Here is a 16673-nt window from a genome sequence, read left to right on the forward strand (position 1 = left end):
AATGTCACTAAAGCAAAGGCGAATGAAGGGTCGTCAGCATTGGTTTAGCCAGCTATTCCCAGGGAATGGCTGGCCGAAATCGCCCGTCCATGTCGTAAGGTTTGGATTTGTATATGCTTCGATATACCTACGCCCGAGTGATCAGTTGGGTGTGCAAATACATGATTGAGGAGACAACGCACTCGTTGATATATGCAGCGGTTGGGAAGTCCTCAGGGTCGCATCCGATGTTGATATTGTCCGGATCCTGATACACACGCACGTAATCCACACGCATCACGGCCGGAAAAATAAGCCCGGCAAAGTCAACAGGGCCGAAATTGAGCGAGATCCCCAAGTTCATAATGAGGTACTTAAAGAAGTCCGATGATAATTTCAAAATACAATAAGCTTTTGGACAATGGAAGAAATATACCACATACCATGGGTTCCTGAGGCACCGGGCGTGCCTGGATCTGGGTATAATTGTCGGCACCCATCCCTGCAACATCGAGCGTCCAGGCAATACTGTTGTCAACAATCCACGTTATATACTATGGAACGGCGATTAGTTTATTTGACACAACGGAAAATGGTACGAATCTCACGGCGTCGTCAAAACCGGGCTGATATTGAATTCCATATATAGAGTATCCTCCACCATTGTTTTGGTATGCGGTTTGATCTGGTATTATTATCATGAAAAAATGAGCTTTGCACGTTTGCAGAGTGTCTCAAGCATGCTGACCTGTCCAAGAAAGTGCCGATGTTACTTGCTGATAAACACCACCAGCGTAGGGATTCAACTCCGATACCGATGAATTGCCAATCTTATAGTTTTCAGTGGTGTTGAGCCAGTGATATTCGTAGTTGAACGGCTGTTCATGACATAGGTCAAAGATGAACAATGATATCCCGCCATATCACGAAATTGCTCACCGCCCATTGACCTGACTGCGAGACTTGACCGCGGGAACCCGACACCTGTCAAACCGCAAACGTGGGTACATGCCAAAATTAGACAGAGTGAGCGAGATGCGCACCAACGCCTCAAAAATATCAATTTCCGGGGCAGAACGGCCAACGAAAGTCCCGTCGGAATGCATGGGTCCGGGATGTGACGAGCCAGGACACGAACAGCGAGAAAGCCGCTGGCCAGGGAGGAACGAGAGCACACCCCCGTGTGTAGGATCACCGTTGATAGTGGCGTACTGTGGTACACCATCCTTCGTCTGGTTGGCTACGGTCCCAACGTCGCATGTATCGTAAGTATAGGGCCACTGCATAGCAGAAATAAATACGGAAACAAGCGAATCACAGCTATCAATCTCACCGTGCCATCGAGACTTGCACCATAGCCGGCTCGACCTAGATTGCCCATGGTCCAGATGGCAGGCCAAAGTCCAAGAACATTGTTCGACCCAGGAAGAGATACCGAGACTTCAACCATCCCGCCAGTAAAGCAGAACTTATTCCATGTCGTCATCATACCGCTGATGTAGTTTAGATTGTTCTTTGGCTGGTTCGTCATGCTGATCTCTAGGGAGCCATTACGAGTGGTAATAGCAGTGGGATCGAGCCATTCCAAGTTGTTCGTTTCCCAGTAATGTAAGTTTAGGGCTTCCCAATATGGATCATCCCCTGGCCAGAAAGTTCGCCCTTCGACGTTAAACTCGTCGCTGAACACGAGCTGCCAGGATTTGCCTTGCATCCAGTCCGCTTTCTGGTGCGCACTCTGGGGAGTATCTTTGTCGATAAGACCGTAGTTACCAGTCATGGAAGGTATTTGCCCTGACGCATTCATTCCACCGATATTGAAGCCACCTGCGTTAGACAGTTGATGCGAGGTGAAATAACTAATCAGCGGATACCCGGCACTGAATGAATGGCAAGTGAATCATGAGATGAATATACGTGCACGAAGGAGCGAAGGAGCGTACAAAAGCGTAACCATTCCGACACCAAGTATCAGCAAACAACCCAGGTTTGTGATACCTCGATAAGTGAATATGTTTCCGCCTTGATCGTTCTTGCGGTCTCTCCGTGGATCAGGATTATGGAGAAAATCATCGCTCTCTGGATGGTCAGGAGAGAGATCGGCTCCCCATGACGATGGGTCAGGAGAGAGAGAGAACTGAGGAAAGTCTAGTCAGCGATATGCCTTGTCCGTGTAGAGTTTGCAGACCTTGTCGGATATCGAGGGGGGGATGGATCCGGGAATGCCAGACGCGTAACGAGACTCGTTCTGACGCGCTATTAGCACGTCGGAATGTCAAGAGGTCGAAAAACAAATGGTACCAGAGAAGCATCACTAGCCACACTACGGAGGGATTGGTGCTGGGCCCGCACACCGGGAGCGGGTCTTGACTGTGGTGACAAAAGATTGGTAGTTGAAGGAGAGTCGGGTTGTATGTAGCGCCTCTGGTGGTTGGGGCCAAGTGCGGCCATGGCTGGCGAGAACGAAGCAAGAGGCGACGGAAGGGTATAGGATGAGGTAGACTACGGAGAAAGAGACCGACGAGTGTATTGTACATAGACCGTCTGCGAGGGAACCGCCGCCACCACCCCCCAGCAACCACCGTCGCCGACATTCCGCTTCCATCTCCGACCCGTTTCAGCCGCGAAATAACAATTTCAGATAAAGCTCCGCTTAAATTGTCGACCACTAATCGTGGCCCTGGGAGCATATCGTCTCGCTCGACGCTCCCTTTCCAGCAGCTGCAAGCTGTGAGCCTGTGACTGAAAACAGCATGACTGAAACATAAACAATCCGCGAATGACACGACACAGCCAGTCCGTCGTGTCATGTCCAAATTTTCAATTCCCTCATAAGTACTAACGGCGTCCACTGTGGGAGGACTTCTGTGTTGCATGTGGAACATACATATGGCGCCTATAGACATATAGGTCCAAGCCACACTGTGTACCATCGCAGGATACTATGGTGTCGATCCGCGCATCGTTCCCGTGTGATAACGTCCTTCGCGCAGCAAGGACTGCAATAACGAGCTCCGGGCGGTGAGATGCTAGATACTATTCAGCTCCTTTGGATAACTATCAGCAGAGTGTACTAGAGTGTACAAGACATAGTAGACCGGCTGAGATGATACCTTATAGTGAATATCACAGACCTGCAATTCATCCTGCTATACTCAAGGGCCTTGAAAAGCGAACTGCAGACCTCATTTTCCGTGATATTATCACTCATTCCCATTTTGCAAGTCATGTCCAAGCTCTATACCGGCACCATCCAGTAAGGCCAGAATACCGCCTCTCTGCGCTACCATTCCAATTTGGTGCATTTGCCGAACGGCTCTCTCCACGCGAGCGAGGCCTGTCTTTTCGCCACCTTCGCCACCTACCTCCAATCCCCTTTCGGCCGCCATCTCATCGATAATTTTCAAGCGTTCAAGGACGGCTTCATTAGCGCGCTGTACTGCCTGCTGTCCCAGGTTTGTTTCCGAGGTAGCGAAACTCTCAGCACTCGGTATCTGAGATTTAGGGACGAGTTCATCAAGCAGTTGACCTTTGTGAACACGGTAATTGTCGCGGCTAGCGATCGGAGGGTTTGCCACCAAGATGTGAGTTGTCTGCTGGGAATCAGACAGCATAGCACCACCCCCTGCTCCCATATGCCAGGGAGGCTCCGGCAGCAAGGGTACCGTATTCTTGTCAACGTATTTCTCCAAAGCTATTAGGGCATCTTTAGCTTTCTTCATTTTTTCGCGCTTGGAAGGACGGCCTTTCTTTTTGGGTAAACGCGAATTCTGCGACATTGATGGCACGCCGGTAAGGGCAGCAAAAACAGCTGATTCCTGACCTTCTGGTATGAAGATTTCACGAGGCAGAACGGACGGATTGTATGGGCGTAAGGAAGAATGAGGGAGAATATGGAATGCTCGAGCATCAAGAAGGACTTTAAGGGTGTGATTGACGTAACCACGCAGCGGACGCAATTCAACTTCCGAGATATGATGTGGCATAGATAGCAGAAACTTGTGGTGATCTGAGGGATTATAGCATGAGAGCTTGGGACCGGTATACACAGGTGCGAGAGCGCACCAATCGGAATACCAATATGCTTGATACTGTGCAAGGCAGGGTTCGTGGTGGAAGGTTGCGTTAAGTAGAATGTGTATAACGCGAAAAGCGATACGATGTTAGCTAACGAAATCTTAGTTGCGACCGCACGCTCTAGTCCAAAGTATTCACTTCTCGTTGAACGCAGGGCTCCTGTGGTCGGACGCACCTAAAAATAGTCTCTCCGTCACAGCAATGAAAGACTCGCGCGCACGAGCATCGAACACTTTGAAGTGAATCCAGCACCATCCCTGTTGCGTCCAAATTCGTTTGAAAAGTTCGAACGGCTGGGGCGGGGGCGGAGTCCGGAGATACTGCTCGGAGAAGACTGAGATCAGAGTTTGTATATCCTGACGTAGGGGTTCTACATATAATGAAGAAGTAAAGTAGGAAGGCTGGAGGGTGATCTCTCCGCGATTTGTCGAGGGGGCTGGAGCAGTCGACATCAGCCGAGATGGATGCCACAAGTGAAATTCAGACTCGGGAGTCGGTTCATGCTAAGTTCGTTGTGGCGAATCGCCCTTCGGCTGCAAACATGCGACAACGACGCGGGCGCGTCTCGCGTGATGTCGCGTCCAACCGTTCTCACCTCCGACCTCACCTCCGGCCTACACCTCCTACCTACACCTCCTGCCTCGCCCCCACAATGGCGAAGCTCTTTAGGTCGAACAGCACTACCACCTGCTTTTATTGTCAATCTGCGATTGTTCCGCCTCCCCGAAATCTTCATTCTTTTCGGTGTCCGCACTGCGACTGCTGGAACCGGTACGATGCTCGAGGAGAAATCGTTTCAGACGAGCCTGCAATGCACGACGAGACCCTAAACTCACAGTCATTTGCAAAGCGAGGTATGTTCCTTATGGCATTGCTAGAGTTGAGGCACCTTACCCTCATCAGCGTCTCCAAGGAAGGACCGTCTACCCAGTGTTTATGGAAGTGGAATGTTCTGTCATACATGTCAGACAAATCAGATGCTCTTGTCAAATTTATTGTCCAGTTACCTTCCTCCTCCAGATGTTCGTGTTTCCCTGCCTCGTGCTCGCTTCAATCGGCCGTGCTCAATATCCTCTTGATTGGCACATGTTCAGGATCTTGAGTATGAGCAGCGTGCTGCTCTGCTTCCAGAATACAAACGGTCTATCGAAGCACGCTATCCTCCAATTTGTGCAGATTGTGCGCCTGCAGTGGAAGAGGAGATACGCAAGCGCGATCATATGGCCCAAACCCGAGCTCTTGGTGCTTTCCTACGCGAAAGCAATCCCACCAGGCGCAATACGACACAAACACAGTACGAGAAGGATCGACTGTCCCGCGAGATTGTATTATGGAGAATACGAGGAGTTTTATGGATGGCGTCCCTCTTTGGCACATTAGGAGCGCACTCAGCGGGTGAGTAATTTATGTTTCGTGTTGTCTCATTACTTGACCTAGACATTGTATTCCTAGTCGCATCTGGTTATTGGACAACTCCCATTCCGGGTTATTGGAAGATAGCTCTCCCTTTGATAACTTCTCTGTCTCTGTTATGGACTGCATGGGACCCAACATATGCGTCGCTTAGAAAGGCCCAATTCCAAGGTCGAGCCATACGCCAACGCGGTAAAAAAGAATACAACGTAAGGAGTACCTTGTGATCGTGATCGAGGACGTGGTGTTGACTGTCTTCATTAGATTTTACAATTTGGAGCCTGGCTTGCCAGATGTCTCACATCATCAATATTTGTCTGGTCCTGGTATAAACCCGATTGGGTCCTGTCGCCTTCTTCAGTGAAAACATATAGTTTTGTCTCGTTGGGATTTGAACTGCTCGTGAGTGCCTTATTTCGACTAATTTCTATATCTCATTTATTGTAAGCAATAGATCGTGGCCTTTTCATGCCTGGTCCTGCGTTTAGAACGACCACCACCAGTTCGATTGGCAACAGACCCGTCTGGCAGCCTTGCGGCCTTAGCATCTGCACCCGCATCTCGCAGCATTACGCCAACTGTCGAATCTGATCTTCTTGCTCCTCTCACATTATCACAAAAGCCTTTCACGGTTGCACCCCCACCAAGTGCGTCGACGACGGCTCCTATATTTGGTTTACCTTCTTTGACCACTGCTTCTCGATCGTCATCCGCCCCTCCTCAAACGGATGTTTTCACTTCGATGGAGATCGAGGATGACGATGACATTCATGGCTTATCCTCTCACAAGGATCCCAATGCCATGGATTGGTCTCCAATTCGCCCGTCCTCGTCACGAAACATAAACAGTCGCTTTGGGCAGGATTCTGATGGCGGGCTGCTTCGTCCACAACGGTTTTTCGCACCTGAAGAGCCAACCGGATTAGAAAATCTCTTCGCGGAGACTATTAATCTGGCTGATGATAATGAGCTCGGGGACGCGCAAGTTGATGGGTGCAAATCAAAGCCCGTTCAACGTCAGTCATTAGCCTCTAAGTTGGGGTATGGATGGTTAGGCATGCTCATTATCCCTATAATAGCGGTAGTGTATACCACTTGGATAGCTAGGTGGAAAACGGTATATACAACATCATAATATTGGTTTAATATTTTGATTAACGTGAGGCTTCTTGTGGACCGTTGCTGTACGGCTGAATATCGGCTGCCCCTTGTCAGTGTCGTGTCTGCCAACATGCATGATTTAGATTTTTTTTCAATATACGAAAATTATAACAATTCTTACCTGTTCCGCTTCGAAAAACCGCATCAGGCCTTCGTAAACCCATAAAGCTGCCGCGTTCGATGGAAATGCGCGGATAAAACAAGGGCCTAATCCACGATAGAACCCTCTGACCCCCTCGGTGGCCAGTATACCACGGGCGACAGCCATGAAAGACCGACGAGGGAGCGAAAGTGAGGCCGTCATCATGCGACTGAAAAAAAATAATTAGATACACATATATCTCAAAGAGGCGGGGCGAAATTACTTTTTGACGTTGTCAGCTGGTATGGCCATGATCCAGTAGGCAAAAGCGCCCAAACCACCAGAGAGGAAATTAGCAGCGGGAGTGCTGATCTATAAGACATCAGGTGCAAGCATAACTGGACAAATCAATATGAACCTCGTATCGCGTCCCTTTCAGCTGTGAGAACCCTCGCATCAATCCCTGCGCCGGGGTCAGACTAAAGCCGCGTAGTTTTGCAGGAGGCAACCCTACCTCGAATGACAGAAACATCCAAAAAAAATTGCTACGGAATGCTAGACTACCCGTGAACCCCGACCACAGCCCTGAGACGCCTTGGATGTGCATGACTTGCCGAGCACAATCTATCGGACCCTTGTATTGTCTATCTGTAACGGATCGTTGTAGCTGCATCTGCAATTTAACTGTCCAAAGGTAAGTCTAATGTGCGGTGGCGGATGGGCGCAGCCCTGACCTTTCAACAGTTCCATAGGAGTAGCTACTATAGCACTGTGAACGGTCAGCACAATATATGTTGGGACGTGGTCGCGTCTACCTAGTCAATCCTGCACAAAGACCTGCTAAGCCATGACCCAGCAAAGTAAGCCGCCGGGTATCGCTTCCTGGGACATGTTCCGTCATGTTATGGCGGATGAGAAACAACCGATAGTTATGTAGAGAACCCATAAGAACGGAGTCTATTGCGGCCCAGCCAACCGCAGGGGGGGTCGCCCCTTTGTACAATGCGAAGACAGACTGAAAACAACGACACTTCAAAATCCAACAATTCAGCTAGAACAGGAAAGCATACCTCATTCCGCACAGTTCGTAGAAGACAATCAACGGCACTTCGGTATGTTCCCGGGGGAGAACACTGCAGACGTGTCTTGATAGTATCGAAGCTGGAGATAATTGATGATAAGGCTCGATCTCTGTGGAATGAGGCGTCAGTGCATTCCTAAAAATGGGTCCAGGGAACAGACCGCACCGACTCGTTATGTGACAGTCACATACCCGTGTCCTACAGCAACCTGTCGAGATTCTTCCGTTGAGTTGATGGCAAGAAAGAACTAAGAACTCTTACCTTCGTCAAACCTTTACGTTGAGGTTGCTATAGATTAATCATACAAGTTCAACGCCGGGCATCTCGACTGCTCACCGCTTCCAGTGCCCGCTATCGCTCCTACAAATCGTAGATGTCCGTTGTCCGTATGATCCTGTGCCATGTCAAGAGCTGGTGCCACTGCACTCGATGGAGTATGGGAGCTCCTTGATCGAGGGGACGAAGCAAGCGAGTACTACGTGCCGAGCTGGGCGCGAGCAGTGTGTGTCCAACCAATCGTGAGTCACAGCTGTTATAAGATTTACATAAGGCGCAAAGTTACAGAGTCAGAGGAACGGACGGTTCATCGCAACCTGGAAAGGGCGATTATTAAAGACCAGAGAAATAATCAGAGTCGAACAACTCTTGACAGCTTGGCGCGGCACCGCCAGAGGCTAAAGCTGGCCATCAACGTTTTGGATAATGTTCAACTGAATTACATGTAGAATCGAGATCATAGCACTAGAACAGCCCGTACATGATACCTCAAGTAAGTTAGATATCCTGCAACCGTCTCGGGCGAGTTGCGTGTTGGGTCTCGACGATGCACTGCCGCTGGCATGTGATCGTGAAGTGGTTCTCATTGCTCAGAAGCGCTCAAGATCTCTCACAGCATCTCCTCATGTGCTATCTGGCCCCTCTCCTCACCAGCATTGCTTAGCTTGAGCTGGCCCGTCTCCAATTTCTAGCTTCGAGCTCTCTTTCCATGGAGGAATCCGTACCAGATGGGAAACAGTGTCGGATATGCTACGACGGGGAGGACCCTGAGCTAGGCCGTCTCATAAGACCATGTCTCTGCAAAGGGTCCATTAGCGTACGTGATTCGCCCGTGTCTCGTGTTTAGCTCATGATTTGTGTGCGAAATAGCACGTACATGTCAAATGCCTTCAGCGTTGGCGCAACTCTTCTGCAAGTCGCAATGCATTCTACTCGTGCCCTCAGTGCGGATATAACTATCATTTTGCCCGCACCCGTGTTGTAGGCATTGCAACGAACACAGGTAAATCCAGAGAATACTATCCATACTTCCTATTTTTGATTTCCATTCTCAGTTGTCGTCGCCACCGTCTCCACCTTTTTCTTCACCGTACTGGTCCTGTGTAGTTCATTCATCACGACTACGTTACTGTCGGACGACGGAGAGACATCGTATTTATACGGATTCCACTCCCCATTTGATACCATCCAGAATCTTGTCCGTGCGACTATCCGTATATTTGTTGACGATAGCCTGCTCGACGAGTCCGTCTTGGGCGGCTCCCGGTGCTATCCAATGGCTACCAATGTCCGTCCCCTGGGAAAGCCTCCTGGCTTGCTAAAGCGTCTTGTGGGTCGTTTCTTGCTCGGTTTGCCTGTAGTAGGAGCGGGCTCGATAGCACATATGCTATTTTCTGTGCCCCTACCGTTCCACTGGGTCAGATTTCGTGCAAATAACCGAGGACGAGAATCTAGAGATGTCGTCACGCTGCTAGTGGTCGCAATGGTCTTAATGGGTGCCGCGAGGTAATTGAAGTTCTTCGGTTCCCATAAATCAGCAGTCCTTCTGATCCAAGGAATATTCCAGAGCACTTTACAAAGTATTCCGACTTACCGAAGGGTTGGCGAAGCGATTGTTGTTGCGTGCTGAGGACGCAATTTTGGAGGTGGCTTAATTTTCTCGTAATCAGTCTGCTTGTCACTCAATATCCTCAACGTCCGTGTCATTCATATCGTGGATTGTACCATATCAATCTTTGGACTTTAGTTGTGAATCTATACATATATATCCTTATCCTAAGTACAATCATCATGAACATATATTCGTGCTCAAGCACTATATCAACGTTGGCTACCAATTTCGCCGCAGCTGACGCTTCAAATTTTCGTAAGCGGCTTTTGTTACTGTCCGGCTTGGCTCCAGCTCGGCGAGATACTGATCAATTGCCTGGTCTATCCGGTACACAGGGAACTCTCCTCGCGACGCAGCAGATTGCGGCCGTTTGGCCTCTTCTATCCAATCCGTCAATAGCACAGCGATATCGGAAGATATCGCCTGCACATTTGCTTGTTCGTTGAATGGTGGCACCTACGAAGACAATGAACAATCCCCAATGCCACAAGTAATAATTCATGTGTACCTGAGACTCGTACATCTCATAGCAAATATCCCATATTTCGGGATAAGGCACGCCACATTGTGCCAAAGCACGGGGCGCCCATCCGTACGGTATAGCTCCCTTACGAGTGAGGCCAAAGCGTACGAGCAGCGAGGCAATATACCCTACGGGGCAGAACCGATTTAGGCACGGAGGTAGACATGCTGACGGGAACTTACGAAGGGGAAAGGCACTCTCAGAAGGATAAAAGCGCTGCCCTAGTGGCACCACTTGCGATATGATTCGGTCAGTGGCCGTCTCTGGCTCACCACCATTGATAGCTGGAGTACTTGTTATCAACATCCCGATATTTGTACAAATATCTTACCATCTTCGAAAATTTTGTTCCAGATTGGTCGAGCAATATTCTCATCCCGATGCTCTGAGACATGGAGGATAAGAAGTTTGATGATTGGCAAATCAAACGGCTCGGCGTATTCTTGGTATAGCTATACAAAACGAATTTGTTTGAGAGTGAAGCGGGGTAGGGCAGGAATTCTTACCTCTGTGATATTCATGAGGCCTGTCGACAGAAGCTGCACCTTTTCACCAATTTCTCCCGGCTCGTTGATTCTAGGAATCAAAGTATTGTACAGCTCAAATTGAACCTGTGCAACCTCAAGCTTCTCTTCGAGGTCTGTTAGGAACGCAATCGCAGTTTCATGTCTGCCGCCGGCGGATACTGGATGTGACTTTGCATTGCCAATTGCCAATGTCAGGTACTCCAGACGCGTGCCAAGTGACAAATTGAATCTGTAAAAGTATTCGAAGCACGATCTTGGATTTTTTTTGGGGGGGGACGTGGACTCACTCAGTCGACTCTGCCAAAGCCCCCAATACCTCAGCCGCTCGAAGGGACTGCCCATCTTTGACGTAAAACTGCCACAATAGTTGGAATTTCTGAACGGTTACAGGAGGACGTCTCAGGTGCGCTTCAAGATACACCGGGCGCATCTGCAGGACAATTATCAATTTCAAAAAGTTGAAATGCAGGACAGACACGAACCTCCAGGAGTTCATCCGCCATGTTTCTTTTTATTAGCCAATCGTAGAGGGAAGAATGGAACATCTCGTCCTCGTTGTCGAACGCGAGTTCGTACGCATGACTTCTGACACGCTCGGGGTCCTCAATAGTGAGGCCGGATGAAGACGGGTGCTTCGCTTGTGCAGAACGCTCTTCAAACACTGACAGAGAATCGAGGACCAGCTCGTAACAATGAATCCGCCGTTCCCAGGAACTTGATCTAGAATCATTTGCAGGACACCCTGCGATCCAGTACTCTTGACCCTGACCATCAGCATCGTATACCTTGGCGCAGTGTAATGGTAGCACAATTGCGCCTTGATTCGACAACCACACTAGATCAGCAAAAGATGCTGTAGCCAGCGCCGCACAACGAACCTTTCGCATAATTCAGCTGCTGATAATCTCCACAGATTTCGCGGAGCTTTTCGAATTCGACATTGCGGGAGCCTTTCATAAACAACCTACGTTATCGCCGTGAGTTTGTTAAGCATCTGAACTAATTCATATGCTTGCCTCAAGGATTCCGCAAGCCAAGACTGACGTTCGGCAGGGTTTCTGGTTTCGACGGCTTTACGCACATTTTCCCGCGCCTGGATTTATTCCATTTCAACAGTTGTACCAGTCTCCGCAGTCATTCAGGAAGGTACACACCTTATATAACATGACATCGTCTGTACTGCAGAAGGAGCCACATCGCTGCTGCAGAACCTCGCTGATCGTGTCAACCTAAGACAGACTGTTGAGTGAGAGCAAGTGTCTCAGGAGAACTCTGCTTACACTGATCTGCTGACCTATGTGCTGGTTTATCACAACATTTACCAAAGCGCGGGAGGCAGTGACGCCTTTATCATCGGTGACTAGGTCTTCAAAGGTCATGGAAGTAGCAATTTGCTGTATAGCCGGCTCGCATCTGTATCATGAGTTTTGCGGCGCGGAGAAAGAAATTTATCTTACTGCCTGATCAATTCTCCTAATTGATGATCACTCAGAAGAAGTACGAAAGAAATAGCTTCTACTGTTCTCGCCAAGAGATCCAGCAGCTGGGAAACCGAGCCATGTTCGGCCTAAAGGATAGAACACGTCGGTTCATAACGGATCTTGACTAGAGTAAGCCTACCTTCCAAGCCTCGAGGTCGCTACTGGTTCCTGACCTCCCGGCGGCGTAGTCGCCAGGGATAGAATGGAACAAGTGAGGATTTGCATCAAGTAAATCTTTCAGAGCGTGTAGATTCCTCTGAGCGGCAATCAAAATACTATCCTGTACATTTAGATCATGTAGTCCCGCCGCACTGCGATGTACAAGGGAATATTGAAGCATCAGGACGGCGATAGTGAGAAAATATCGATACTCGTACTTGGTTTTTGTAAGCTTGGCCTTCCAAAACGGTCTGACCAAACGAGCAAAGTACAGGGCAAAGCCCTCTCGTCGACCACTAAATATTGCAGTTCCAGAGCCTTCACCTATAAGCCTGTCAGCTATGCATAGCCATATTACCCAGCAATACCGACGTACTCGTGCCATATGTTACTCGCTCAGCCCACATAGGTCGCTCTCCGAAGTCATAAAACGCCTGCTTCGCTACCATCGCTATCTCGGGACCAACAGTTCTGATAGAACCAATGGAAGCCTGTTCGCCGGCACTCAAAAACGTATTACCACCAGCAATCGCAAGGAGCATAGCGCATGTCTGATCTCGCCCAAAACTATGGATAATTAGCCTTCGTTCTACTATCGTATTGCACGATGCACCTATCTCTGAATTCAATCAATGGTTGTGCGTTACCTTCGACTTGAAATTCCTCGATTACATCTTTGAGGTAATCAAGAGCCCTTCTCTTCGCCAAAAACGTCAGCCCAACATTGGTTAATATCATAAATTGTCTTGTCGGCTCAGATATCTGGTATGCAAGTTCATTTGTGATAACGGGAACCGGGAGATTCGAGGGCACAGATGTTGTCGAGAGGTCTACGGGACGTGGCACGAGCGCCATCGCCCATGTCCGACCAGGGATGGCTAGTAACGCTGCGTTTTCCGTCAGAGGCGGTCGACTTGGGCCAGGTACCATAGAATATGATGTAGTCGCGAATTGGGAGAGCTGCAACTGCGACGGTGCTCCATGAACTTGTCCGAGCGAACCGACTCTAGTCAGATCGGGGGATATGCATAATACATAATCTGTCCCATCAACATCGGCAGGCTCAGCAGCCACAAGAAGACCGGCGTCGTAACATGAATTCTCCAGATTAGACACAACATACGGCCGGGAAGTCAATTGTTGCGAAGCCTGCGCGATGCTGTAACCTGTGGTTGTTGGTCGATGCGGGCCGGATTGCTCGTCTGGATGTAACAAATTGGGTGGGGGGAGCCGTACATGCGTCAATTGCAGGGGGCGAATAGCACTTTGAGCTCCACCTCCGACCATGAACCCTTGGTTGAACCCTGAGCTTGGAGAGAAGTAAAGACGCACTGCATTCGCAGTGATAGCCATGAGCTGAACTCCTGAACGAGATTCATTCTGGTCAATGATGTGCAAGGCGATTATCTGGAATTTCTGAGGAGTCAGTGCAGGTGACCCAGGTGCCTTATCCTGAGCAGCTTTATACAGGTTCGATAACGTATGCACATGCTGCACGCTTTTATCACCATTCGTTTTGTAGATTGAAACGGTGTTGTTGGCAGTCAGTGTATAAAAGCAGCCCCGTGATGTGTCCGAGACCACCGTAATGATACGATCTGCGGCCGAATTAAATAAATAGCGGGTACCAGTGTAGTGGCTTACCTTCAGGCCTTGGTGCACTGAGTCGAGGGATGAGGCTTTGGACACCTCCAACAGAATGATTGAGCATGTGCACTCGCTTGCCGAACCACCCCTCCTTTTCTTGGTAGTGTAGCTCGTACAGGCAGCCATCATGTACACCACACATGAAAATACGACCTTCCTGTGTCCCAATGACCGAGGTCATCTCCACGTCAACCGAGACTGTCATATCGGTGGCATAAAGCTTGATATCTTTATGCGTTCGACTGTTGGCTCCAGTGGCGGGATTGACAGATAAACCGATCAAAAGTACAGAGACCGGAGTACATACGACGAGGAGGAATGTAATTTCATCAATGAAGACACCGGCCTTGGGCCTGACGAGTGCCACATGTGTAATAACGTCGGGCTGGTCTACATATGAGCTCAGTTCTTGGCTGAATTAAGTTAGAATTCAGAAGAGAGCGGTGAGAAACCCTGACGTACCCTTCAATGTAATCCCACAGGAACAGATTATGATCAATGGTTATCCATACACGTTCGATTTCGGGCATCAGCCCCATATGTGAAGTCACGCTTGTAGCTGAACAGACGTTAATACCAGAATGACTATGACTCGCTGAACATACTATTGTAGTATTGAAATAGGGCATCTGGGATTCCAACCAGTCTCCTTTTCTGGAATGGAACGCGAAAGTCGTCGGGGAAAACGCTGTAGGACGCAGACGAAGGAACGCCAGCTGAGTTGTTTCAGTATAGGCCAATTGATTTCCACTTGGAGAGCACATACGAATCGTAAGCATATCATTTAACTCCGGGATTATCTGTGCGTCTTTATTTAGCTGGTCCTGTAAAACACGGCTAGCATTCTGTAGAGCATGTAGGTCTAGTGTTGGAAGAACTTTGGATGTCGGCTGTACTTGATTTTGGTCGCCTGACAGGTTCATAGGACGGTTCGAGGACGATGCTCTCGGTGCACTAGCAGAGACCATGTTTTCCGCAGTAGCCAGAGGATCCCCACGTCGTCGTGAATGGAGACAAAAGTGAGTTGGACACCGATCACAACTCGTAAAACGGCGCGTCTTGTCTTCTCGGTCACGTGGTGTCGACCTCGATCGGTTTCGCCGTTTCAGACATTCAACTGCTCGATTGAAACGTGGAACAGCACAATACCCACGCCTCCACATCTTACTACCTACTCAGCTTAGTTCATGTTTCAGTTTTATTTCTTGCTCTTTGTTTCTTGATCTCCCTTGAATACTTGGGCACTTGGATTCCCGGGATCATTCTTTCGCAAGGTCCTTTCAGCATGACACACCTACTCTACTCCGCCATTCAGAAAGCCATCATATCCACCATTAACCGGCCGGACTTCGAAGCTGCTCTTCCACCTCTCTCTGACAAGACATGGCTCAAGCTTCTTTCCACAACCCATCATTCCAGACAAGAGAACGAGCGCCTCGAGTTCCTTGGCGACGCTCTGATGTACGCCACCATAGGACGCGTACTATATGCTCAGATACCTGATGGGACGCCCCACTTATACACAGTACGCCTTAGTTAATGATTTCGCTTGTCTTCTGAGCACACTTCAGCTTGTTATCTATCAGAACGTTAGAGCTGCTCTTCATTCCAACACCACATTCTCACATCTTGCAGAGAGGTTGGACATTCTTGCGGTCAGCGGCTCCGTGTTGCGTGCTTTAACGACTAAGAGGTTTGGAGAGGGAGCTTCCATTTCTACGATGAAATCAAAGCCTCAGATCAAGGCAACGGCAGACCTGTTCGAAACTATCATTGGAGCGTACTACCTAGAGCGCGGTTTCGAGTCGCTCTGTGGCTGGGTTCAGGGGATCTATAAGCCTTTAATTTTAGTTGCAGAAGCCTCATTTTCGAATTTGTACGATTTTTTCCCGCTTCTGTCGTAGCTTCTGATTTTATTTCTCTTTAAGCCGACCGATACCAAATAAACAGAAGCGGAAGAGGGGTCATGACGTGGAGCATCGTCCACGATTAGTGAACCCTCGTAAGAAGCCGCGACTAGTACAGTCGACTTCCACGTCAAGGAATCGACCTCCAGACTTGAGATTTGGCTTGCTTCGGTCCCCTCAGGTGAATGATGAACACGGTTTGTATTACGCGTACTGTCGTCCTCAACTCGTTCTTATGATTTTGTGATTGCGATTGCGGTTATTATACCAGGGACTAGGCCTCATATTCTCCCCCCCGCCGCCCCTCATCCCTCCACGACCAGACTGGCAGGTACAGCTGCACCGATCGTGATAGACTTGACTTTAGCGTCCGACTCTAGTGAAGATGAGGGGACCACCCTGGACATTTTGCCCAGAAATCATGAAACTTGGGCTCTCTCATCAAGTATGAGACGGTTTTTGGTGGAAGCGTCGCCTCAAACACAGGAGGATTGCAGTTCGGATGATGAGAGCACGTTGGAACAAATGCTCGTAGTGGTTGAGCCGGACTCGGACTAGGTAAGCTTTTTGAGAGCAGGAGGCCATGTAGATATAGTATCGTTATAATGATACAATACCTTGTAATTGTCTCGCGGCAGCGCGGCTGTCGAACACCCTGCACTAGTCTCGTACTAGAAGCTTGCGCTGAACCTACACTACGTATACGGATAATACGGTACTTGACTCATTGTGCAGCATAACTGCGGAACT

The 16673-nt window shown here is 49.1% G+C and overlaps 5 protein-coding genes across 5 annotated transcripts; 2 read left to right on the top strand and 3 right to left on the bottom strand.

Annotated features, from left to right (window-relative positions):
- Nucleotides 1-33: 33 nt before the first annotated feature.
- Nucleotides 34-2427, bottom strand: FIBRA_07405 (uncharacterized protein; the record flags this gene model as incomplete). Its single annotated transcript, XM_012329089.1, has 11 exons — nucleotides 34-127; nucleotides 183-352; nucleotides 423-533; nucleotides 588-664; nucleotides 728-857; nucleotides 919-963; nucleotides 1023-1259; nucleotides 1313-1856; nucleotides 1920-2113; nucleotides 2165-2224; nucleotides 2278-2427. 11 exons carry the CDS (start codon nucleotides 2425-2427, stop codon nucleotides 34-36), a joined length of 1812 nt encoding a protein of 603 aa, XP_012184479.1.
- Nucleotides 2428-3179: 752 nt separating this feature from the next.
- On the bottom strand, nucleotides 3180-4505 carry FIBRA_07406 (uncharacterized protein; the record flags this gene model as incomplete). The annotated part of the gene is made up of 3 exons (XM_012329090.1): nucleotides 3180-3985; nucleotides 4042-4173; nucleotides 4229-4505. 3 exons carry the CDS (start codon nucleotides 4503-4505, stop codon nucleotides 3180-3182), a joined length of 1215 nt encoding a protein of 404 aa, XP_012184480.1.
- Nucleotides 4506-4625: 120 nt separating this feature from the next.
- On the top strand, nucleotides 4626-9722 carry FIBRA_07407 (uncharacterized protein; the record flags this gene model as incomplete). The annotated part of the gene is made up of 9 exons (XM_012329091.1): nucleotides 4626-4824; nucleotides 4892-4907; nucleotides 4967-5075; nucleotides 5148-5448; nucleotides 5506-5675; nucleotides 5731-5868; nucleotides 5921-6482; nucleotides 9123-9573; nucleotides 9635-9722. The coding sequence occupies 9 exons, from the start codon at nucleotides 4626-4628 to the stop codon at nucleotides 9720-9722; spliced, it is 2034 nt and encodes a 677-aa protein (XP_012184481.1).
- A 176-nt stretch (nucleotides 9723-9898) lies between these two features.
- Nucleotides 9899-14984, bottom strand: FIBRA_07408 (uncharacterized protein; the record flags this gene model as incomplete). Its single annotated transcript, XM_012329092.1, has 20 exons — nucleotides 9899-10135; nucleotides 10188-10330; nucleotides 10385-10486; nucleotides 10534-10654; nucleotides 10709-10958; nucleotides 11017-11159; nucleotides 11212-11546; nucleotides 11608-11679; nucleotides 11774-11822; nucleotides 11884-11958; nucleotides 12010-12142; nucleotides 12187-12296; nucleotides 12350-12521; nucleotides 12588-12693; nucleotides 12746-12936; nucleotides 12983-13967; nucleotides 14014-14429; nucleotides 14479-14575; nucleotides 14622-14732; nucleotides 14783-14984. The coding sequence occupies 20 exons, from the start codon at nucleotides 14982-14984 to the stop codon at nucleotides 9899-9901; spliced, it is 4050 nt and encodes a 1349-aa protein (XP_012184482.1).
- A 317-nt stretch (nucleotides 14985-15301) lies between these two features.
- Nucleotides 15302-16481, top strand: FIBRA_07409 (uncharacterized protein; the record flags this gene model as incomplete). Its single annotated transcript, XM_012329093.1, has 4 exons — nucleotides 15302-15541; nucleotides 15588-15892; nucleotides 15945-16120; nucleotides 16195-16481. 4 exons carry the CDS (start codon nucleotides 15302-15304, stop codon nucleotides 16479-16481), a joined length of 1008 nt encoding a protein of 335 aa, XP_012184483.1.
- Nucleotides 16482-16673: the final 192 nt, after the last annotated feature.

Source organism: Fibroporia radiculosa, assembly GCF_000313525.1.
Source record: "Fibroporia radiculosa TFFH 294 genomic supercontigs, scaffold12940, whole genome shotgun sequence".
Classification (NCBI taxonomy): Eukaryota; Fungi; Basidiomycota; class Agaricomycetes; order Polyporales; family Fibroporiaceae; genus Fibroporia; species Fibroporia radiculosa.